Source organism: Tetrao urogallus, assembly GCF_951394365.1.
Source record: "Tetrao urogallus genome assembly, chromosome: 1".
Lineage (NCBI taxonomy): Eukaryota > Metazoa > Chordata > Aves > Galliformes > Phasianidae > Tetrao > Tetrao urogallus.
The window spans coordinates 154,295,736-154,321,211 of record NC_136813.1 but is presented as its reverse complement, the minus strand read 5'-3'; the positions used below and the strand labels follow the sequence as shown (position 1 = coordinate 154,321,211).

At 36.6% G+C, this 25,476-nt stretch overlaps 1 protein-coding gene across 1 annotated transcript in view; it reads left to right on the top strand.

The window, feature by feature from the left end:
- Positions 1-23,019, top strand: part of PTPRQ (protein tyrosine phosphatase receptor type Q) — a gene marked incomplete at both ends in the record, with an annotated part of 121,080 nt that extends 98,061 nt beyond the window's left edge. The window contains 10 exons of the mRNA XM_079545547.1: positions 4,521-4,547; positions 5,221-5,302; positions 11,205-11,295; positions 12,693-12,769; positions 16,257-16,391; positions 16,496-16,621; positions 18,732-18,880; positions 20,475-20,610; positions 22,578-22,701; positions 22,982-23,019. Coding sequence (XP_079401673.1) covers positions 4,521-4,547; positions 5,221-5,302; positions 11,205-11,295; positions 12,693-12,769; positions 16,257-16,391; positions 16,496-16,621; positions 18,732-18,880; positions 20,475-20,610; positions 22,578-22,701; positions 22,982-23,019 — 985 coding nt within the window. The remainder of the gene's footprint in view (positions 1-4,520; positions 4,548-5,220; positions 5,303-11,204; positions 11,296-12,692; positions 12,770-16,256; positions 16,392-16,495; positions 16,622-18,731; positions 18,881-20,474; positions 20,611-22,577; positions 22,702-22,981) is intronic.
- Between the last annotated feature and the right edge of the window lie 2,457 nt (positions 23,020-25,476).

Sequence of the window (25,476 nt, the reverse complement as noted above, 5' to 3'; positions counted from 1 at the left end):
AAACACAAATTATATTAATAGTAGCATATAGTTTATATAGTTTATAAATATAGTTTTATATTTATATATATAGTTTATATATATAGTTTATCCTTGAAACAAATGTAATGCAAGTGTGGTAGAAAAAATATTTCTTCTTCAGAGGAAGAAATAAGTTTCTTTCCTCTGGTAGTTAAGGCCTGTATTTAAGAGAAGATTTTTTTCTCAACTGCATTTTTTACTCACTTATACTAGAGATATTTTCTAACCAAGTGATTACAATCACAGCAGCATATATGTGTGACCAAATCATTTATCAGTTTGAGGAGTGCCTTTGTGCCACTTTTCTAAATTAGGTCTAAATTACCTGAAGTTTGGATTTGTACAGACTCAAACTCTACAGACTTATTGCAAACTATAATATGTCACACTTCATTATGTGATTTATGCACAGCAAGACCTTTACTGTACATACAGTGCTTCAGCAGTTCAGTTACGTCAACCTTTATTTTAGTGAGTCAGTTTCAAATTTTGCTTTGGAGTTTGTTACTTCATCCAGTCTCTTTTCTACTCTTCCTTCCTTCCCCACACCAGTAAGATCTAAACTGGAGACTCTGCTCTTCAGCCATTCTGTAAGCTACAGGATGCAGCTCTTAAATTCTGAATTATTGTTCTTCAAACAGTAGCTTTGCTGGAGCTACAGTAGGCTTCTTGCCCACGCCCTTTGCTGAACATTCATAAATTGTGGAAGTTTGAAATGTAGGTATTAACTGTGAGTTCCCTAGGACAATATTCATATCATTTTTTCAAACAGCAGTCTGCAAATGTACTGTATTACATGTAGTCGTGAGGGATGGGATATCCTTGATCTGCTTGAACTTTACAGTTAATTAAGGAGTTTTTAAGATTTAAAGAATGTTTCTGTGCATGTAGGATTCTGCTCTGGTAATGTCAGTGGCCAAAGGAGAGATTTTAATTATCTCTCTTAGGTTATCTTTCACATAGATGAATCCTACCCAGTAGTGATAAATTATTCCAAGAAGCTTGCAGAAGCAAGCAATATGCACCAGGGAGGCTTACTGCAAAACCCAGCGTCTAAACTGTTTTTGCTATGCGTTTTCAGACTTCCACAGTGCACCTCTATAGAATTTTTGTACCTGTTGCATTCAGAGAATAACCACATCGAAGTCAATCACAGTTTTCAGTTCATGTGTTCTTTATCATTCTCACGATGTGTGGTTAAGGCAGTTCCATGTCAGCATGATAAATTATTCTATTACATGCTGATGACTGCAACATAACCTTCTCTAAGTTCCCATGCGTCTGGAATGGAACTGTGCATTACAACGTATGCATAAGCACATTCTGGCTATGTTTAGGTAGCTATCTCAGCTGTTTGAAAGCTTGCTGCGTTGTAGAATGTCAGCTTCAATTCGCGGCATCTTGTAAGTTTATAAGGAAAACACAGATGGACAGATTTATTTTTCAGACTGGCTTGTTTGTATTTTTTTTTTTTAACTCTACTAAGTCACCTGACGTCTAGTTTTAATTGTCCAAGTGTATTTTCTACTCTGAAGGGGTGATTCAGACTTTTTTTAGCAATCTTAGATGATAAAAGAGCAGTCTAAACTTTTTATGTACCTATGAATCATCCCTTCCAGGGCTCTTTTGAAGGAGATGCTTTGGACTCTAAGTGTTTTGTCATTTCTCAACTAGTACAATATACATCATGTCAAATCAATAAAGGCATGAAAGGCTGACAGTTCATTCACAGAATCAAGACACTCCAGCCTGTTCCACGAAAACATACATTGTCTCTTCAAACATTTTCTGGTATTTGTTTAGAATATCTTGACCTATTGTGATATTCTGATCATCAGAAAATAAACAAAATTAAAAAAAAACAAAACAACCCTTACAAATTTTCACTGTCTGAAAATGACCAGTAGTGGCTAATATGCACCATCTCTCAGCAAGTCTTTGTTGGGAAATTCATTAATCATAAGTAGCTTCAGACTGCCTTCAAGGAATTACATTCTATTGAGTTCAGTGGAAAATGAGATCTACTTCTGTATGAATCTGAAATACTGATTTTGGATTTTTGGGAAATGCATTGATCTCAGTGATGGTGGAGATTGTATGAGAAAGGCAATAACTAACTAACTAAATAAATAAATAATCCAACTCTTCTTCAACAAATATATAGCCCATCTGGGTTGGATTAAACATTCATTCATTAAGTGTACTAAATATTTATATACTTGGGTCCTCTCTTTGTATCTTGTTCATAATTTTTACCAGTCCATTTTTCAATGCAGATACTTATCTCCTATGAGTGGATTCTGTCAATGAATTTTCAGGGCCCACCAGACGTGGCTAGAGACAAGTAACTCTTCCCTGTTTGAGGTGTTTGGCTGGGAGAGAACTTCTCTGGCACCCTGCTTTCACGGTGGTTTCTGCAGCAGGGGCAAAGCCATAGATATCCATTTCTTAAAATCTTTCCATGAAAAGTTTTACGTTATGGGGAATACTTTGAACGAATGAGACAGCTTGTCAAGCAGATGGGCACAGATTTAGAAGAAATATTTTTCAATTGCAGACACTGTAATGCTTGCAAATAAATATTTTTATAGAAAAGAATTGTGTATAAAATTTTTTCCCGTTCTCTCCTTTCCTATATTTTTTGCATTCAGTAAGTGTCTGTCTTCAAAGTAGCACTTTTGCACACACATTACTTTCTCCAGACCAGCGTGTTTCTTCTTTCTTTGAATGGAGACAGGCATGGCTCCTGCATTAACTTTTCCTTCAACGAATTTCCTTTAGTAATCAGCTATCACTTATAAGCTACCTCAGCTTTGTATCCCAGGAGAACAGGGTTTATGACTGCATGTCCTGGTACAATGGAAGAAATGGCCATGTGTTCTCTTTCCCGAGGCCTTTAACATTCAGGAAGGGTTAAGCTCAATATTGCTTTCAATTAACTTGCTAAAAAATTAGCTCGTCTGTTGTTCTTAGGAAGTGTCAGTGGTGCTTATGAGTTAAGCCTTTTACCCACTTGCTCATTTCTGTTGTTTTCCATTTGGACAAAGTTTTAATTCCCTGTGGATTTCAGATGATTGACCCAGAAAGAAAGCTGAGTCTGTGTGACAATATGGTCTTCAGTTACCACTGCCAACACAAATAAATGGCTTCTTTCTAGCTCTATCATAAGTAATCTGAGTGGGATTCAGATTTTTGATAGACTTCAAAAAAAAATCCCACACATGAAACAATACACTGTTTTAAAAGAAAATCAGATTTAAGGCAATAAAGCATTCTTTATCTTAGAGAATGTTTTTCTTCCCTAGTTTCAAAGTCAGACAAATGGGAATCTGGAATTGTTCAGATGAAATAGTTTGATTCTTAATTGTTCTCATCAAGATCTAGTGATATCAAAATTTTTAGGCTTTATACATAAAAAAAAAAAAAGAAAAAAAAGAAAAAAAAAGGAGAACTGTGGATAATGAGATTACAGGTAGATGAGTATTTTTCATTGATGAAATACTGTAAGATTATTACTGTGTATTTCATTCTCAAGAGACTTGTAAGAAATGTTGGGTTTGAATCCTGAGGATGCTGAAGCTGAGCATTGCCGTCTCCTTTAAATCGGTACTTGGGATACAAACTTCATTCCTTCTGAAGATTCTTAATCAAAAAAGCCAACATCTTTGCTACAGGCTTATTTTCTGAGCTGCCAAGCCATTGCAATATGCACTTGCTACCAATGGAAGTGTGAGAATTCAGTTATCCTTACAATCCAGTTCTTCACTTAAATATTCAAAGGCAAGTGTCAAAGTGCAGGTGTCTTACGTCTTTAAAATTGTTTAGTGCTTCTTAAAGTTCATGACTGCACCTATAAAACTATCATCTGTTAGTAATATTAAAAAATGAAGAGAGAGTACATAGCCCTTTTTCAGTGCTTTACTTCTCTGTTTTGAGTGAGAGTAAAGGAGGGAACAATTGAGTACGATTGCGTTAATGGTGCTGCTTGTCTCTGTGTTCTTTGCTGTTGGATCTAGGTAGCTTCAGTCCTGAAGCACTGTATTCAGGTTGCTTATGTGCAGCACTGATATAATTTCTATTATTTAATGACCAAACTGCAGTGCAGGAAGCCACTATTTGCTATCAGTTTGAAAGAGAGAATCAGATGACTCTTATCCTTATGATCTGAAGTGGTCATCAGAAGAATGGCATTGAGCACATGGTGTAAAATGAAGTCTGTCAATGTATATGAAGTGGTATGCTGGAGGTATGGATTTCCCAGGCCCATATGAGCCCAGAATATTGTAAAATGATCTGAACAGAATGATAGAAACTGTACCTTCAATATTTGCCAGTACTTGAGATAAAAACTAAGCACCCAAGACATCTGACATGATGGAATCCATGAGAGAAATGAATAGGGTTCTTTACTTACTTGAATAGTTCATCTGAAACCTAGAAACATGCACAATATTGGTTAACTCACACCCTGCCACATTTAACAAAAATCTCTGTTGCAGGTTACTTAGTTATAGAAAATCCATCAAGTAAGTAGATTAAAGTTTTTTTTATTTAGTAGCCATTCGTGAGTCTCAATGTGTGGTTCCTTCTTCTGTGTTTATTAGGAAAAAAACCCTCCAAGCTGCGTATAAATCATAAAAGCATGACTAATTGCATGGTAACTGGAGAAATGCTTTCTCTCTCTCTGGGGTGAAGCCTGCATGTCTGTGTTTTAGCTTGAGAAGTAATACAGGGATATTTAAACTCCTCAGGGTTTAAAAACCATGTCATTATGAGAATGAGGTCACTGCAATATTTTATATGTCTAAAACCTTGCAATGTATAAAATGTTTTCGGTGCAACAAAGAAGTATTATGTACTTTAGAATGCAATGGTTACTTTACAAACTTCCATTAATGCCAAAACCTTGCCTTGGAATGCTATTACCTATAAAAAACAATCCTACCCAGCAGTACTGTTACCATTTGCAAATGAAAGATTTGGTGAGGGGAAACAATAGAAGGAAAAAAAATGCTTCTATTTGCAGCAACTGAAAGCAGACCAAATAAGTGAGCTGTAAGCAGCTTATCATTTTCTTCATATAAATATCTGTTGCTGCTGAACTGGAATAACTTACTATGAAGCTGCAGTAAAATAAGAATTAAAAGAATGATAAAGAAACCACCTGTAGGTCTCTAATTCTTCTGTCCTTACTTTCAGGCCAATAAGCAAGAAATCCTTCCTACAACATGTTGAAGAGCTTTGTACAAACAACAACCTAAAGTTTCAGGAAGAATTTTCGGTATGTTGCTAGCAGTTGTCACAACATCGCAAGACCTTCAGTTGTTTCATGTGTCACATTTCATGTCCATTTTAAGCAGGCAATGCCGTGAAGTACTCTGGCCTTGATAATCAATACACAATTACCAGGTCGACTGTTTAAAAAGTAATATTACCTGATTTGGATTCTGCAGTCTACACTGCATCCTGATCAGAATTATTCACCAAAGTGTCAGCAATGAATGATCTTTACATTTCAGTCTTTGCAGGAACACAGTAGTTATGTTTTTGCGTATGTAGTGATGCATATATAGTTTAATTGAGAATGGTTTATGTAGGAGATTTCTACATACATTCAGATATCATAACAGTTTTAGAGATGATCATTTTCCTGAATGGTGATGACCCCAAAAACACAGCTGGCATTTATTTTGTAAAATGTGCAGGGCACAGTTATACTGCCATGCAATTTAAAAATGTTTTTCTTTCATGGGTTTCAGAATAGACAGTTAAAATTTTGTGCACAATTTTGCTTTTCTCTCCTTTACAACTAATAGGTCATATGTGTCCTACTTTTGAGGGCAGCCTCCATCTTTTTGTCTCAGTATACAAACTCAGCAAGCTTGTGTTTCCTTTTGAAAAGAGACCAGCTTTCAAAATATACATCACATACATATAAAGTATATATACTTTCAAATACAAACCTCTGGCGTTTTCACCATTTTCATGAAATAGCATTTTTACGGCTATCAAATCTTTTTTCTCAACGATATCTTCTCTCCTTGTTATTTCAGAATTTTTATCATCATCAACATCATTTGTAACACATACAGTCATTTGCACTCACAAAAGTAATTTGTCAGTCTCCAGTAACTTTATTGTTTTGGATTTATAGATTTGCCATGCATTTCTTACCTTTTGGATTAGCAAAAAGCCAATCAACAATTGGCTTTTCTTCTGCCAGATTATAATATTTCAGTCTCTGAGGGAAAACCAACAAAAGTGTGAAAAGATTAATGGTATTTCCTACAGCTTTTTTTGTTATGCTCCTTAGGTAAAATTGGTCTGGGTTTAATAATAAAAAGCACCATAAAATTCTCTGAGCAATAAAGTAAGGAGAACTTTTTCTTCCAAGGATGGAACTGTTATTTCACTTGAACAAGAGTGATTATAGTTTCATTATGCATGACTGAACAGATGAAAAGTTTTACTAGCAATAATATTTTCACATATTCATCACTGGAAAGCTTCCAAGATTAATTTTTTTAGGTGCGACGTACATTAGGGTAAGCCTTACAGTATTGCAATACCTTAAAAATTAAAGTAGACAAGTGTTTTATCAAATAGAAATGTCCATTTGAATCCATTTGAAATGTCATCAAATACAAGTAGCTGAATCTTTATATAACTAAACCATATAGTCAACTTACAGCCAACAGTTTCATTTGACATTTGGACTTCCATTTTATTTCTCTCTGAACTTCAACTGCCATGTTTCAGAGTGTAGCAATGCCTTCCCAGATGGCTGGTTCAAGGGTAAGCAGAACTGCAGCGTCTGACTGTGATTATATCTAAAGAATGCACAATAAATTTCTTATCAGATTAATAATAGGATTGACAATGCACGTGAAATGACATCAGAAATTGCAATGCAAAGAAGCAAACAGACAATGCACACAGCAAGCAAACAGACTCCAGGACCTGCTTTGTTTTCCATCTGAAAGCAAGGCTTTAGTTTGGCATAAATGACTCAAGGCTCCTACAATGTGTGTAGCTCAGGCTCTAAACCCATGCACCATTATATTTAAAGCACATAGCCTGGTGCTAAGCTTGCTTGGGTTCTCTGGCTATCTGTCTACTAGTAATTTCAAGCATATCAGGAACTGGATGTGATCATATGATAATTTACTCCAACAAACCATTAGTATATTCTCTGCATTAAATTTGATCTGTTTCAGAAAGCAGTCCTCCTGGACTATTGCAAGGTATGTTTTGGTAGGTAAAATAGTCTAGAGATCATTTCCAATGGGCAGTTGATGGACAATAAACCTGTTTTAAAGTTTTGCCAGTGTAAAGTAGCTCACTTCCTTTCACTTAGTCTTGGAATCCTGGGACATTCTTGGGCTCATCTAATTTACTAGACCTAGATGCTGTGCCTAGAGATCTCTGGGGATCAATCTTAGACCACATATTAACATGGCCTATGTGTAACATAATGATTAGGAATACAGACCTGAGAATGGATTTAGTTCCATATCTTATCAGAAAAGGCAAGTTTAAAGAAATCATACAGAGCCACAGTAACTGGTGGCACCACCTGGCTAATATTCAATCTTCCAGCTTTCCAGAGGATTTACATATCTCTCAATATCTGAGGCAGAAATACTTCTAAAACTGTTTTATGATAAAGTCTCTTCACAAATTAAAAGGTGAAATGCCTTTGAATGTCACCACAAAAGTACCATAAAAGTACACTAAACAAAGTTCATATAAATTATTTAAAAGCTTTATGAGTCCACAGAGAAATATGATTTATGTAACAAACTGATTTTGCACCTGGGAATCCTAATAGTCTCTCCCCAATTCTGAAAAAAAATCATAGAGTGAAATCCATACCGATGCAGAAAATTGGTATAAGGCATTTAAGCACTTACTCAGATGTGGAAGCATCATTACAAAAGCAGTGTACTCTGATTCTGTTTTTTCTCCAGAGTTCAGTACAGCAATATGACTTCTGTACTAGTTACTAGCAAGCTAAGACTCAGAGAAGTGAGGCAGATGAGGCAAGTAACAGTTCACATGATGTGCACTTGGTACGGAATCTCACAGCCCTTAAAATACCTGAAAAATACTATAGACATATAATCTATTTTCCTCTTTAATGGAAAATTCGAGGACAAATATTCTGAGAGACTTTCAGCTTTCTGAATGAGGAATTTTGGCAGCTCCATCCTTAGGAGTGTTTTACTGTTCTTATCAAATCCTGATAGAAATTCACAAAGTCACTCTGCTCTGAGAACAGGGATCTTTCTCTAGGTTTAGTCATAGGGCTGGGGATTTAGTTCTTTAAGGGATTACTGCGACTAAAGGTAGAGGCAGCTCAAAGATAGAAGAAATTTGCTGTGAGTATGGCAGAGGTTGATTCATTTTAAGAGGTTGACAAGATTTTAAAGCAAGGAGTGCTTTTAAGCAATGAGAAATATATTTTTCTATAGTGTATTAAAGATCTAAATATTTAATTTTGTATTTATTTCAAGTCTATTAATCATGTTGTTTAGTTACTTAACACAAGGATATAAAGTTAATGTAAGCGGTGCTTTATAAGATTTTAAATCCACAACTTTCATTTATGGGCAAATGGGCAAAATCATAGACTTTTTTTCATTGGCAAGCTCAGAAAGTGCTGACTGCATGAATGGATGGTGAGGTAGACTGAGAACTGCCTGAATGATAGGTCTCGGAGGATTGTGACTAGTACCACAGAGTCTAGTTGGAGGCCTGTAAATAGCAATATTAGTCAGGGGTCACTAATGTTTAACTTATTTGTCAATGACTTGATGAGGAATGGCTGATAGCACAGAGTGCTGTGCTGCCATTCAGAAGGATCTCGACAGGCTGGAGAGATGAGCAGAGGCAAACTTCTTGAAATTCAACAAAGGCTTTAGCCGGGTCCTGCACCTGGAGAGGAATAAATGCATACACCATACAGGTTAGGGGCTGATCTCCTGGAAGGCAACTCTGTGGAGAAAGACGTGGGGTCCTGGTGGCCTGGTGGCTGTTTGGCCATGAGTCAGCAGTGTGCCTTTGTGGCCAAGAAGGAATCCTGGGTTGCACTAGGACTAACATTGATAGCAGGCTGAAAGAGATGAGTTTTCTTTTCTACTCAGCCCTGGTGAGGGCAGATGTGGAGTACTCTGCAATTTTTGGATCCTTGGTAGAAAAGGAACATGGATCTCCTGGAGTGAGTGCAGTGAAAAGCAACTAAAATGATGAAGGGACTGAATCTTCTCTCATATGAGGAACTGCTTGTTCAACTTCAAGATGAGAAGGCTCAGGGGGATCTGATCATGTAAGTATCTGAGGGGAGGATATCAAGAGGACATGGCCAGGCTCTTCTCAGCGGTGCCTAGTGCCAAGACAGGAGGCAAGAGGCACAAACTGAAACATAGGAATTCCCATCTGAACATGAGAAAAGACTTCTTTTTTAAGCACTGGAACACGTGGCCCAGAGTCTCCTTCCCTGGAGATATTAAAAAGCTATCTGGACATAATCCTGTGTAACGTGCTCTAGGGAACATTGCCAGAGCAGGAACATTGGACTAGATGATCTCCAAAAGTTCCTTTCAGTCTCAACCATTCTGTGAAAATATAGATAGAGAGACTTTGAAGGGTGTTTGGGATCTAGTCCCTTGTAAATTTTCAAAGGGAAATGAGCATCTAGTTACTCTCTGCAGTTCTTTCTCTAATTCTTTCCCCATGGAAATATGTCAGGAAGAGAAGTCAGGTCTCTTGTCTGAAAGTACTTTGCTTTCATCATGTGTTTAGAAGCACTTGCAGTTATATCATTGAGGATATAATTATAGAAGTGAATAGTCCTCATGCCTCAGGGCGTGGGCTTTTTTATCAACTAGTGAAAGAAACAACTTTCTCATGGGATAATATTGCTCACAGTTCAATGGTTTTAAGCTCACTTTTATACCAGGCATTATCCATTGTAAGAGATAAGATAACAAATTTTATTAATCATTGATTTGGTTCATTCTGTCTATTTTTAAATTATTCAATTTTGATAATGCTTATATTAACTTATTCTTAATATCTGAAGACACCGAATAATACCGATGAAATATTTGAATTAACAACGAAAGAAACAATCATAGAATTTAAAAAAAATCTGCTTTTTCCATTTTTCATTACCTATGATATTATCATATATTATCATTATCTATGCTGAATGTTTCTGGAGACCAAGCAGTGGATGTGAGCACAGTGAGGCAGTGAGTGGTGCCTTTCAGTAGTGACGACAGCAGCAGTGGGGCACTTCTACTGGTGCAGATTTTTACAAGCGCGCCATGCAGGCTCTTGATCATTGCTATGGAAAAGGCAGAGCTAATGGTGGTGGCTTTGTTCACAAATAGTGTTTTGTAGCTGAGAATTTGCTGTATCAAATAGTCCGGTGTTCTTTGTAGTTTCAATAGAAATAAACAGGAGACATTACTTTTGGAGCAACCAACATGTTTTCTGTACTAACAAGTCATGAAAATGTCCCTCCTCTCTTTTATTCAGCTTTGGAAATTGGTCATATCTATGTACAGAAACACTCCCATCAAATAAATTCCTCAGTGTGAGCGATTTATTCATTTTTGCCCTTAGTAACAGAACTAATGACCGCTTATGAAACTACGATACAACCAAAAATAACTCTTCCCACCCTTTTCACAATCAGGCCTGTGAATAATAACTAATTGCCAGTTGTCTCAATTAAATCCTCATCAGTTCTCATGCTGTGGCAAAAGCTCTCCCAAGCTACAGGAGTCAGGAAGATACATCATTCAAAAATAAGACTGAGTCAGTAAGGCATGGTTACCATGTATGTGAGTTCATGGAGAGACAGAAAAGAAGCACAAAAGGTGGTAAGCTGACTTTATCCAGACTTGCTAAGGTGAATGTTCACGTAAGCTTTAATTGTTCAACTTGACAGCATTTCTTGCAGTTCTTCTTCTATTGTGGCTTGTGTAACTAGTGCTGACAGTGAAGTGCAACATGTTACAGAACTAAAGATGTTACGTGTTACAGAACTACAGAATTCTCCCTCTTACTTGAGTGGTTATTTCAGGAGAAACAACTAAATACTATCAATTCCTCATATTTACTTCAGGCAAAAGTCAAAGGTGCATTAACAATTTTTTTTTTTTCCTTTATAGGAACTTCCTAAGTTTCTTGAAGACCTTGCTTCAACTGATGCTGATCTGCCTTGGAACAGGTCTAAGAATCGTTTCCCAAACATTAAGCCATGTATGTATGTTTAATAAATAACTCCTCCATTTTGTTCTCTGCCTTTGATAGTGCAGCAAATATTTTGAACTCAACTGTGTTTTTGTTTGATCATACAATCATATCTTTATTATGAAATAATTTTTCAAGTCGGTCTTTCCACTGTTTTGTTTTTAAAGACAGCTTTATTTGCAAGTACCTTCCAACTTGCTCTCGCAAGCTTTAACATGCAGGTGCAAGAAACTATAGCTTCAGTAGTTTCCTAGCTTTGTAATTCAACCCTTGTAGCAAACTCTTTAACATTCTTCCTGTTTTTTTTTCCCTTTAGTGAGAAGTTATTTTTTTTAACTATAAAATCCACATGTTTGTGCATTCAGCTACCACAGGAGCTTGGGTTTGCTTTCTTGTGGATATGTGTAAATGTGTTGCAGAGGTTTGGTAGAAGATCAGAGTGACTGTAGGATAACTTAAAAGCCAAGGCTAGATTTTATCACAAGAGACAGGAGTCTGTCTCTCTGTACTCAACACTGCTTCATTTTTCAGTTAATAAGACAAGAAATGTCATTATTATTTTAAGCATTAGCTGTGATGTGAGATGAGGAGCATGGCATTCCTTGGTTAATAATGCTACATTCTGTGCTATTAACTTTTCACAACAGCTGTTCCTCCTATCCACTGCCTTATTCAAGATGAGTTCTAAATTACGGTCACTAAAGATTGATATTCATGACACAGTAAAATATAAACTGATGAGTTTCAAAAGTTTTTAACTTTTTATTCTGATTTTTTTAATAAGGTGTGGACCAAACTTCAAAATTTGGAATGTTTCAGCAGCTACTTATTCACACATCACATCTTTCCTGTTTTTCACCATTTCTGAATGTACACTGCGGGCCCAAATCAGAAACTCTCAATCACTTGCCGTTTAGTCTTCTTTGAAACAAACTTCTCTGTAATTGATGAGCTTGCCTTATGTACAAAAAAAGTTTTGAAATCGCCAGGGTCTGGCTTAAATCTTTCATAAGATGGAAAGACTGGCAGTTCCCTGATTCTTCTGTCTGACTTGTATGGAGGATGCCTGTGCCAGAACAGGATGGCTTAAAGAACATGGGCTACTTTTAGGTAGAGGATCCTCCCATACTCACATCACATTTTAGATTTTGGATTATTCACCATTTTGATAAATATATATATATATATATATATATATATATATATATATATATAAATTTGGTTGGAACCAGGATGACTATAAAATAATGGAAATTGTTTAAATTGCCAAGTATCATTGTGTTAATAATAATATTCCTGTCTAATTCATTTGTAATCCATTTGTTTTGGATTTGATTTGATTTGTTACCTAAATCAGTGTTTCCTTAATTAAACTTGTAGTTAAGTAGACTTTACTTCCATCATAGATAATAACAACAGAGTAAAGCTGATGCCTGATGCTGGTATTCCTGGATCTGACTACATTAATGCCAGCTATGTATCTGTAAGTAGAGAGTCTCTCACATTTTCACTATGTTTATTTTCTTGTACAAGAGTAAAAAAAATAACTTGCAAAAAGAACAACGTTATTTCATGTACTGCAGCTACTGTTTCTATGGTGTTGTAGTTAAAATATATTTCTCATTATCAACTTTCTTCCTATGCCTCGCATTTTCTAGTTGTGTTCTCAGTAAATTCTTTATCTATACTTTTCTGTCTCCAGTCTTGTCTAACTCATTTTTCTTCTATTCATGCTCGAAGTGTAACACATAATTGTGCATTTATTTTGTTGTAGCACTGGATGGTGGTTTCAAGCGAGGTCAAGACTTGATTTGCACGAAGTGCAATTTAAACATGTAGCAAGACATGCAGATGGTAGTCTAAACATTTGACACAACAGCAAGCAGAAATAGTTATTTCCAGGTGACTAAGAGATGTTCACAGGGAATCAGCTAGAGAGCTGAGAATGGATGTCTTATCTCAACAGCATCCTCCTTTTTCATTAGCAAAAGTATGGAATTTCCTGATTCTGACAAGTAGCAGAATGAAAGAGCCATGACACCTTGTTACTTGGGTGCTTGGCTGTGGAACACACAGCCACTGAGGAGACCAGAATGAGCCTGGCCTAGTCTTCACCTTCCTTGTCATAAACATGCCACAGAACAGGCAATGCAAATAGCAACTTCCAAAAAACTCTAGCAGATGCCAGCTGCAGAAAGTATACGCTGCTGAGATTTTGTGTCTTTACATATAAACATCTCAGTTTAGATCAGTGTTCTTCAGCAAATAGACTCATTTCTCAGGGCTAAATCTTTACCCTTTGTATGCTCTCACTTTATATATTTGTGGATTTGTAAATATATAAATGCACATAGGTGTAAATATATGTGTATTTACTTACCTTTTTATACAGGTGTAGATGTATAAAGATGGGGAATGAGAGATTGTGTATATACTTTTAACAAATGGGAAATTTGATGCTATTTTAATTTTTACTTTTAAACAAGAAAACAAATCAGTAAGCGAACTATGGATTCTATGTTCCATAGTTCTATGGAACTATGGATTTTGCATACCTGAACTTCAGCTCCCCAGCTCACTCTTAAAGTAGGGAGGATTAACAAAAAAAAAAAGTTTCCCACTGCCACCTGTTCTGTATATTACAGATGGAATAAGTAAGAGGCAGCTGTGACTTATGGGGCTATAATTCCAATAAGGAGCTTCGAAGGTACTATAAACCACTGTGTCAATTTTTTTGAGCAATAAACTGGACTATGTGATAACACAGACTGCTGGCTGTACAGCCATAAGTTTATTGTTATCACTGCTACTGCTGTTGTAAATATTCTGCAGGGTATGTTTGGATTAAGAGAACAGATCCATGAGAACCATGCTCGGCTCAGCATTTAGACAGATTTTTCAGCTTCCTTTCCTCAATTTATCAAAGAACTAAACTACAGAAGCCAACACTGAAAAAAATACACCAAAAAACTCTCAGCCTCTAAAGACAGCTTCTTGAAGACCTTTATCTGAAATCACTTTTTTTTGAGTAAGCTCCAACTTCATTTTAGAACAGATGATGGCTGGATATCCAGGCCCAAAGGGTTGTTGTAAATGGAGTTAAATCCAAATTGCAGCTGATCACAAGTGGTACTTCCCAGGGCTTGGTATTTGGAACAATTTTATTTAATATATTTACCAATTACATTGATGAGGAATGGAGTGCACCCTCAGCGTATTTGCAGGTGACACCATGTTGGTTGGAAATGTTGATCTGTTTGAGAGTAATGGGAATGTTGATCTGTTGTCAACGGTTTACGGGCTGGTTCGGCCCGGTTCCGTGACGAGCGGGGCGGAGGGATCCGCAGATCCGCGCCTCCGGAAAAAAGGAAAACAGGAGACACCAAAATAATTAAAACAGCGGCACCGATCTGAGGAGAAACAAACTAATTTACTAAGTATATTATCGGAATGCAAGATAACACACTATAATACAATATAATCAGAATTGAAGCTAATAAATCAAATATAATGAGAGAGAGAATGTCCGAAAGGTGGATAGGCCTCACCACAATGCTGAGGTGAGATGCGCAGTCCAGTTGAGCAGCAGGGAGACAGGAGCAGCGCCCACGACGAAGGGCAGGCGAGAAAGAGAAATCAGGCGACCTTGTCAGGAGTTAAACCTCCTCTCCCTGATCGCAAGGTCCCCTGGGGAATGTAGTTCTTCTTCTCTTCAGGGCAGGTACCCGGGACTTGAGCGTTGACAGCTAAAGTCCCAGTGCCCCACATGATGTTATGATGTGGAATACCGAAAGCCAAAAATCACAAAACCATGGCAATCTGTGCAGCAGAATTAGGATAGTAATGTCCAATCACACGACATTCAACAAATTTCAGTGCTAGGTGCTGCACTTGTATCTTAACAACCCCATGCAGAAGTATAGGTTTGAGAAAGAGTGGCTGGAAAGTTGCCCAGTGGAAAAGGACCTGTGGATGCTGGTCAACATCCAGCTGAATGTGAGGCAGTAGTGTGCCCAGGAGTCCAGGAAGGCCAGTGGCATCCTGGCTTGCATCAGAAATAGGATAGCCAGCAGGACTACGGAAGTGATTGTCCCTCTCTGCTTGGCACTGGTAGGAATGCAGCTAGAGTACTGTGTTCAGTTTTGGGCCCCTCACTATAAGAAGAACATGAAGTTGCTCAGGTGTGTGCAGAGAACAGCAATGAAGCTGGTGAAAAGACTAGAAAACAAGACATCTGAGGAGCAGATGAGAGAACTAAGATTGTTTAGTCTGGAGCAGAAAAGGGTAAGGGGAGACCTCATTGCACTCTACAACTACCTGAAAGGAAGGTGCAGTGATGTTTATTCTTAGGTAACAAGTCACAGAACTTGAGGAAATGGCCTCAACATGCCACTTAGGTTTAGCCTTTCGTATTAGGTGGATGGTTTAACTTAATGATCTTAAAAATATTTTCCAATCTGAATTATTTTAGGATTCTATTCTATGATTCTTGAGGATCACTGGAAGGACAAGGTCATCAATGTTGCGTGCAGCTTGCACTCGCCCTCACACTGCTTCTCAGTTGTTTCTTTCACCCTGCTTCTCCTTAGCACTATTTTAATTATACTTTGCTGGCCTTCTCCTAATAAATTTCTTTGTGAGTGGATCTGCATTAAGACTAATATGACAACTTAGATATTTATGAATGACAACTCCTGACCTGATGTCCCTTCCATTTCTTTGCTAAAAGAATTTCTAGTAGGATTGCATTTCCCAAACTTTATTAGAACATTGGTTCATGACCGATCTATTCAGTGGAAAAAATGCTTTACATCCTTAGGTTTCCATGGCCATCTGCCAGACCTACACCGATTACTTTAGTACATCTGAAAAGGTTCTAGCCTTAGGCTTTATAGCTACTGGCACGAGTCACATGCAAACTCTTTTTTCCCTTGCCACTTATTATGTATTAAATATTTTCTTTTTCTTAGGGATACTTATGTCCAAATGAATTTATTGCAACTCAGGGACCGTTACCAGGGACAGTGGGTGATTTCTGGAGAATGGTGTGGGAGACTAGAGCAAAAACTTTAGTGATGCTTACACAGTGTTTTGAAAAAGGACGGGTAAGTTACCAATGTACAGCATTTTATATAATAGAAAAGTCTGTATGTAGTTTCTGCAAAATTTACAGCATAATGATTGTTAATTAGTAATAACTTCCCTGCAGATAAGATGCCATCAGTACTGGCCAGAAGACAATAAACCAGTGACTGTGTTTGGGGATATAGTAATTACTAAATTGGTGGAAGATATTCAAATAGACTGGACCATCAGAGATCTAAAAATTGAAAGGGTAAGTTGCACCTGGAAGCTAATTGAATAAAATGCACCCAACAACTCAACATTAGAGATATTCCAATCCAACATGCAGCTACCCCTCATTATCTTTTAATCTTTTAATGTGCACACATTATATTGGCTGGTTTTCCTGAGCATTTTGTTTTCACTCCTGTTTTTTTTTTTTTTTTCTTCTGAGAATTTCTTCCATGTTCTATCACAAAGAACTCAGATATGTGGCCAACATGCTATGAAGAGCCTATCGAGATTACTGAACCTCTGGTCTTGTGGGAGGTGCAATTTCTATTTGGACACCTCCGTGGTCTCTTCTAGAAAGGAGTAATCCTAACCATTCTGTTACCAGACAAATCCCTTTGAATGTGTCCCTCTCAGATTAAAGGGCATGCTTGGCTGTAGTGCAGCTGTTTTGCATTGTACCACCAGCCATATTGGCCTCCACCCCCAGGAAATTCACCCAATATAAATGAGAATCATCAGTATTACTCCCACTCTTTGTTCTGGGAATGGAGGTGGCGGAGTACAGCTTACGTGTTCATCTTTCTCATGATCCACAACTATAGTTTCCACACTTTGGAAGTGTGGCATTAAGTCAGACCAGGAGGTGGACTTGGAAAGGAATCTGAACATAATGACCCAAGATGAAGTCAGCCTTCTTTTGCAGAACACTGACACATTGTATGTAGTGCAGTCACATCCTAGGACCCAAATTCTGCTATCCGAGTATGAAGATGCATTAACATCCTGTGGCTTGTGCGTACTGCAAAAGAAACAAGCACTTAGGGGGTTGTTTCAGTTGCCAGCCCCGTAAGGTTATGCACGAAGTTCAAGTCAACTGAGTGCTTAAAAATGACTGAGAGAAGGATTGTTTTTATTTGTTTCTATTTTTCCCCAGCTAAAATAAGACACAGTGCACACGAAATTAAAAAGGGGCTATTTTGAGTAAAAATGCATGTCAGCAAAATGCAAAGTCACATATTAGTGAGGGTGAGTTGGATAGAAAACAAGATAATTTAAGCTGAGTTGACTAAATACACTGCTTACAATAGCTGAAATATCCCCCATGAGAGCATACCATTTAATGTGCTGTACTTCTGTCTTTAAGATTGCACTTTACCTTTCATCTAAATTGATGGATTCTTAATCATTTTCCAGTGCAGGTAAAATATATACCAAATAATTCATATTTATTGCCATATTGCATTCAAAAACATTTCTTTTTTTTTTTATCTATCAATTTTAATAATACAGCAAATCAGTTTCTACATGTAATTATTTACAATTTCTCAGTGGGTTTTTTTGTTTTTTTGTTTGGTTGTTTTTTTTTTCAATATGAGAAGATCAAATAGTTGGTTCAAAACAAAATGAGCTAGTTCATTATGATAGAGTTGATTAAGTTGAAACTCATTTCTGCAAAATACTGTGAATGCTAAAAATTGAAAGAATTTCAAAAGCTCTGGAGAAAGTAATGAATGAAAATTCTGCTGAGAATTATCAAATTTTTAGGTACTGTCTGTGACTGAGGTGGTTCATGACTTGCAAACTACTAGGAATGGAAAGGATATACTGTGGAATTGTAGTTGCACTGTCATCACATATGATTTCCACGAAGATTTTCCTTGATTCCTGTTGGAAATGTGATAGTGGGTTAGATAGGGTTTGGCCTGATCCAGTGCTTTTATTGTTATGTCCTTCATGGTTAATATAGATACCAGATCATAAACAGCTGTTCTTGTTGAGTTACTATTGCTGTTGCTCTGATTGAGAAGGCACCAAATACTTAGAAAATATATTTGTGTTTACCAGTGTATTTGTTTGCCTTAACTATGATAGACCAGTGTTAGAATAGTTGCTTTCCCCTAAATAAATTTGGCAACCCAGTTCAGTGAAGTTCCAGACAAGCTCTAGAAGTATCAAAATGTAAGCCACAAATGATACCTATACAGTAATTTAAGTCAAATAGAGAAGACTGCGGAAATCTTTAATACTTCTTGAAAGATGAATTTGATGCCATCTTTATCAAAAAACTTGTCATAAGATCCGTGCACAAGAAGTTACTCCTAGATACAAGAACCATTTTTGAGTATGGTGCTGTGACTATTTTACAGCACGGAGACTGCATGATGGTACGGCAGTGTAACTTTACTTCATGGCCAGAACATGGAGTCCCTGAAACTACTGCACCAATTATCCACTTTGTAAAACTTATCCGTGCAAGTCGAGCACACGATAATACGCCGATGGTGGTTCACTGCAGGTAAGTATATATCTTGTCATTCTGATCTATATATTAAATATATAGATTTATCTATATATAGGTCTATATATTAAAGCTCAGGGACACTGAACGAAATCTGAGTACCTGAGCACGGCTCTATTATGGATAGTGGTGAAGTCTTCTCCGTTAGGGTTCCTTGAGCCTTAATCAGAGGTAAAACACCCAAGTAGGCTTGTTCTTCCATCCTCTGAAATCCCATTGAGATATCAGTGGATGTTCTTATGGACAGCCTAATCCAGTGGGTGAAAATCCTGCCTATGGCAGGGGTGCTGGAACTAGGTGACCTTTAGGGTCCCTTCCAAACCAAGCCATTCTGTAACTCTGTGTTTATAGCTCTGAAAAATTAATGCCTAAGTATTGCATTTAGTATCTACATATCATTATCACGAGGAAGAAACTATTTGGGTACCACAGAGAATGACAAATATGTATAGAATATTGCATATGCTGGATTTCAAGCTTGGATGCCTGTAAACATCTAAAATCTATATTTAGGCTCTTAAAAATGTGTTGGTGGTTAGAAGTGTTCAGCTCTGAATGGAAAGGTCTGGGCTTGACTGCCTCATTCTCAGTGTGAGCAAGGAAATGTGTGGACAGGAAAGCTAGGCCTGTTGTCACAGACCCTGTCTTTCTCCAGTGAGTTTATTACAAACTAGGATAGTTTTTATTTGTCCTCCATGTCCTACAGATGCCTTCCACAATGGATGGTAAAACCTGGTAAAATTTTATTTGACATTGTTGTCCTTGACTATTTGGCATTTTCCTCTATTGCAGGGGACAGAGAGACTGTTATAGGAAAGAACTTATATGCTGAGGTCACTTATATGCTCTGGGCCATTTTACAATGAATCCCATTCCCTTTTCTCAACTCAGATAAATGAAGGGGCCAACATGGGCAAGATGCTCTGCCCATGCTCCTGATGATTATGAAGCAGCATGTTTTCTCATATCCAGAAAACTCTTTCATTATATTCTGTTTCTAGATCCTGAAGGTTCTTTGTAGTTTTGCTATACGTTACCTGATTACCTCCATAATATACTCTGTATTTAATAATTAGTTGCAGAAAAGACTGACAGTGATTTTAAGAAAATCCTATTCATTCTAAAGCCCTTGATTAAAACAACAACATTTATCCTCATTTTAAAATAATTTTATTTTAAATGTTTTGCTAGCTCTTGTGTTGGGTTTCCTCAAATAGAAAAAACATCACAGAATCCAGATGTGATTTCAAACAATCTTGTGATTTCCTTTTTCTTTTTTTAATCAGTGAAATTTAGAAAATTCAAAGGGAAGTTGTAGGGTTGTGTTTCCTCTTCTGTGGATTCATTTAGTTAAATCCCACTTTCCCATAGAACTCCTTGTAAAATCAAAGTCAGAACATGATTTCACTTTATCTCCTTCACTTTATCTGAGGAGACATACACACAAAACTGGTGCAAAATCTTTCATTTTTTTCCCACTGTTTTCTTCTCATAATCAGTGTACTTTAATAACCAATATTTTCTGAGGAAATATTTTGTATTAAAAAAAAAAGAATAAAAACTCATTTTATTTTGTGCATTATGTTTGCAGTGCTGGTGTTGGAAGAACAGGTGTTTATATTGCTCTCGACCATTTAACACAACATATAAATGACCACGATTTTGTGGATATCTATGGCCTTGTAGCTGAGTTAAGAAGTGAAAGAATGTGCATGGTCCAGAATCTGGTAAGATGTAACAGTGTATTTAAATTCTGTTTTCCTGATGTTAAAAATTAAGTCGTTGATATTCTGATCTAAAAAAACTAGTCTAGAAATCAAATACAATTCAGCTTAATTTTCTATTAATTCCTGCTTCTATCTGGATTATAAATGTATGCTTTTGTATCTTTTTAACTAGATTTTGGCCAGCAAAGTATTGCCTAGTGCAGAAATGAGTGCTGAAATGCTCAGATTTTAGAACCTTAATCATAATTTCCTAAACTCTCAGAAAGTTCAAGTTTTGAGTGATGTACAAGTGTTGAATAAAACACAGCTTCATAAATTACTTCAAATAAAATAACACATTTGGACAGAATTCAGCACAGACTTGATAGTTTGTAAAATTAAGGCAATGTTTGTTGGACCTGGAAAAAAAAAAAAAAGGATTTATGACATTCTTATTATTAACTATGGAGGACCTGCTAGTGAGGAAGGCCTCTACTGTGCTAGGATATCTGGGTATTTGTAAAGGAATAACAGCAGAATTTAAAGATGTTCTTAAATGCCCAGTGGAATGGCAATCCAACTGTATTTGCATGAAGCGTTTTGCATAAGCATCCTGCAGGCCATTTCTAACCCAAGGCTGCTGCTTGAAATTTTTTACTCTACTTCATGACTTTCCAATATACCGTGACTTTCTATATATTAGCTTCAAAATCCTGTGACAGCCTGCTCTCTGTCCAGGTCATCTCTAACTCATGTTTGCAGACTACAAAATGCATATCAGCACTAAAACTTGCTACAGGAGAACTGAACCTTGTAAAGTTTTATGGCAGATTCAGTAGTCAGGCTATTCTGACAGCTCTGTTATAAAACACTGTTTAGTAATCTATACTTCAGATTTTATGTGATCAGCATAGAAGATGTGGAGAGAGAAGCCTTAGGAACTCATCTCCAGAACTCAGTTTAGAAATCCCTCAATGAAATTGTCTGTAGGATCTATGAGTAGAATAAAAAATCAGTTGCTGTCAGACCTATTTTTTTCCTTGATTATAACTTAAAAATAATTTTCCTTTGCAATCATTGTCTGAGCACAGAATGGCCTGTATTTGTGCAAAGAAACATCTCGGCAGTTACTGCACTCCTCACAAAAAGCTGCATGCAAGTCCTCTATGGGGAATGACCTGAAACACACTGGAATTATTTGGTGGGGATCAAAACTGTGCAAGAGACTTTAAATGTTTTGAGGATGATCAACTTCCACCATCTTGCAGTGCCCCCACTGATTAATTCACAACTTTTGAGATATAATCTCAGTCTCCATACCTATCTGGTTTTATTCTTTTATTTCATTATTTATTTCATCCTGGCATTGCCTTCTTTTATTTTCTCTTTTCAGCAGTTATTACCCACAGTTGTCATTGGTGGTGTCAAAGTAACTTTAGTTGCCCATCCTTGGCATTATTGTCTATTAAAAGTCATGCTACAGTACAAGAACTATCACAGAAGACAGTGTGGGTTTTTCACGGGTTGCAATGGTGCATCCTAGAACACATAGATTTACTTGAACTTCTGCATTTGAGTGCACCCTGCTGGTTCTCTCTATGTTATAAAGAGGGAAATTCTTTGTTCAGTTTCTTCAGTCTAACTAACAACAAAAAGTAATCAAACACATCTTCATAGATCACACCTTTACAGAAAAATATGGCACAGCTGTTGTTCTCAGACATTATTAGTATAATTTCATATTTTTACTAGCCATAACAATTAACATCTTTTGACAAATGTTAGCACCTTATACCTTGTGATGCATGAAATCAGGCCAGGCATATATGATATCATCAAAGTATTGAGATGACTAAGTTAAACTGCAGTTACTTTCGTAACACCTGAATGCTATACAAAAAATCCAGAAGTATTTTTGTTTATTTTTGTTTCATAAGTACTTTTTTTTTTCTTTCTAATGAAATGTCTTGAAATTCACATCTTCACAGGCACAGTATATCTTTTTGCATCAGTGTGTCCTGGATCTGCTGACAAGCAGGGGAAGTAGCCAACCAATATGTTTTGTAAATTATTCAGCACTTCAAAAGATGGACTCTCTGGATGCCATGGAAGGTAAGCAGATACAAATTATCTCAGAATTGTTTTTTCATAGCAGGTGAATTGACTTGTCCAGTCTAAGAAGCAAAAAGAAATAGTCTGACATTTTCTGGCTTCAGAAGAATAAAGGTGTAACATTTTGCTCTCCTTAAGCCTCCCTTGTGGTAACAGCCATTGCTCAAGCCTTCCACCCTTTTGCCCCCGTGAGATCTCACTTCAGCCAAAACAGTTATCTGCCATTAGGTACTATCTGTTTACAAAGTAGGTTAAAGTAATATATCTGTTTCTTTTGTAGGTGATGTGGAGCTTGAATGGGAAGAAACTACCATGTAAATACTAAGACTAAATATTCAAGAAGAGATTTTGAAAGTCAAAGTCATATTTTTCTAAGCAAAAGGGCCAAAGTACACTCCCCTATTTTGATGATTAAAACAGACACAACTGATTGAAACAGCTTTTCTTCTATCAATGTGCCTTCATAAATATGTTATTTTATTCAGATCACTGAGCAATAATGCTATGAAGTACTTTTGCACAGACTGCACTTCTGCTGTTACATGAGTACTACAGTCAATATGTACGTATTTAAATAGAAAGTGTTTGAACATATTCTTTTTTTCCATTTATCTTCGTAAATGAGGAAAAATGAGCCAAATAAGATGTCAAAAAAAAAAAAAAGAAAAGTATTCCTAGTGAACTTATTTTTGTGTGAATTTGCTGTGTTCATTGCATTTTGGTTTTAAGTAAAAGCTACACTTTCTTGAATCATTCTTGCTAGACTGGTTTTAATGTTGCTGTCAGTTCCTGCAGATCAGTTCCATTACCATCATGATGATCTTTACCTAAATCTGCATTCTTATGTTTTGAATCTTTTTTTATGAGTGGTAACATATCAGCTGATGATCCTGAACAGCTGAAGAGTCACCTTCTGACATGTGGAGGATTATTCAGCTTTTACACAGCACACAGTAGCTCTTCAGGGACACTTGGGGCTATTTAAGACAACTTATAGTTGGTGGATTGGGTTTTTTTAAATGTACAATGGTGATTGCAAATGTTCAACACAGAAGAAAGTATTTTACATTCCTCTTACTTTTAAATACAGATAACTACAAAAAACCCCCAACAACTAAACAACTAAAAATTTACTACCTATTTGTAATAGGCAAATGGGCTAGTAGCACCTATTCTAATGTGTGTTAGATTGACTTGAGTTAATGAATGTTTATAATTCATTCACATCTTTAGTATTCAGTATTTTAAAAGGAAACTCTGCATTTAATATTTTTTATAATGCAGCACCATCAAGTAAAAAAAAAAATTCCCTTTTCAGGTTTGGTGAATCACTGTGGAGGTGAAAAAGTACAGGAAGTAATGCTAGGGGATTTAATGAAAATTATCTTCCACTGATTATTGTTATCAGAGAGAGATCTGAAACAGGAATGAGAGAAGCAAAAGCCAACCAAAAACTGTTGACTATGAAGACTATAGTGAAAATTAAACTCTGCACCTTGGTTTACAGGGAAGTATTTACATGATATTATTAGGTAGGGAGACTGTCATCTCCTTTTTTTTCTCTGTGTAAATAAATATATCATTGGGATAAGGCTGTGACCTTAATTTAAGATGGAAAACATAAAAGCAGGGAGACTTTGCTATTTCCATTGTATATTCTGTTTGACAGATAAAATCCATAGCCTTGTGGAGGCATCAAATGCAGGAAAATCAGACAAACTTCTTTAGAAACTAGGAAGGTGTGTTTGTGTGTTTGTGTGCACACAACTGTAAATGAAAGCTTTCCATATCTTTGATTGTACCTACCAGACAGAAAATACTGTACAGCACGTAACCTGATATTTATTCATAAGTGAATGGCAGAAGGTGTTTGATGTCTTTTTAGAATCTGGCAAGGATGGTGCAGATTATAAATCAGTGAGGACCTTTTCAGCAGAAAGTGCCAAATACCTTAAATGAAAATCAAAAGGCAGTATTTGAGGAGATGAAAATGCTCTACGAAGATATTTTGGGCGATCTGTCTTTGATGAAGACTGACGGTATTGCAAACATCACCTGTCAAGCTAAAAGGAAAACAATGCCTTTTAAAGCTGAGTAGAGGGAGAGAGAGGTGATGTCCACAGCTGTTCAAGTCTCTGGCAAAGCATTCGGTAGAGCTCTAGTTACATTTGGTTCATATGAAACATGTGTTCTTCATTTATTATACACATACTTTAAAGTATTCTGACAAATTACTTATAGGGGCTTACAGATGTTTTTCATGATTTGTATTTGTACTTGGTAGCAGTACATGTAGCACTGTGATAAATTGACATTATAAAGTCATAATCTTGTCTAATCTTCTGTCCATGACAGTGGAATATACATATGTGTGTCGTTACTCTTTTGTTATTGAGAAAATCTAAGTAGCCTCTTGCAACTTACAGTGCAACTCCAGAAGTTCAAAACGTGCTTGAACGTTTTCTGTTTCATCGAATATTTATCACAAAGACTCTTACATCTTCCTCTAGGGGACCTGCTTGTAGTCAAACTCAATTCACTAGCATATCTGACGTCTTAGTAAGATGTTAGAATATGTATCTTTGTTCTGTAGGTCAAATAAAAAAAAAAAAGGAATTTAATTAAAATAACTTATTATACATAGTAGCAATCTATGCTACCTTGACATATTTTGCATTAAGGATAAAAGCCAAAAGTCAGCATAAGCTGGCTCCAATTCCCAGGACACACAGCAAGGGAAAAAAAGACACTCCAAGCTATTCTCTTTGAGAACCA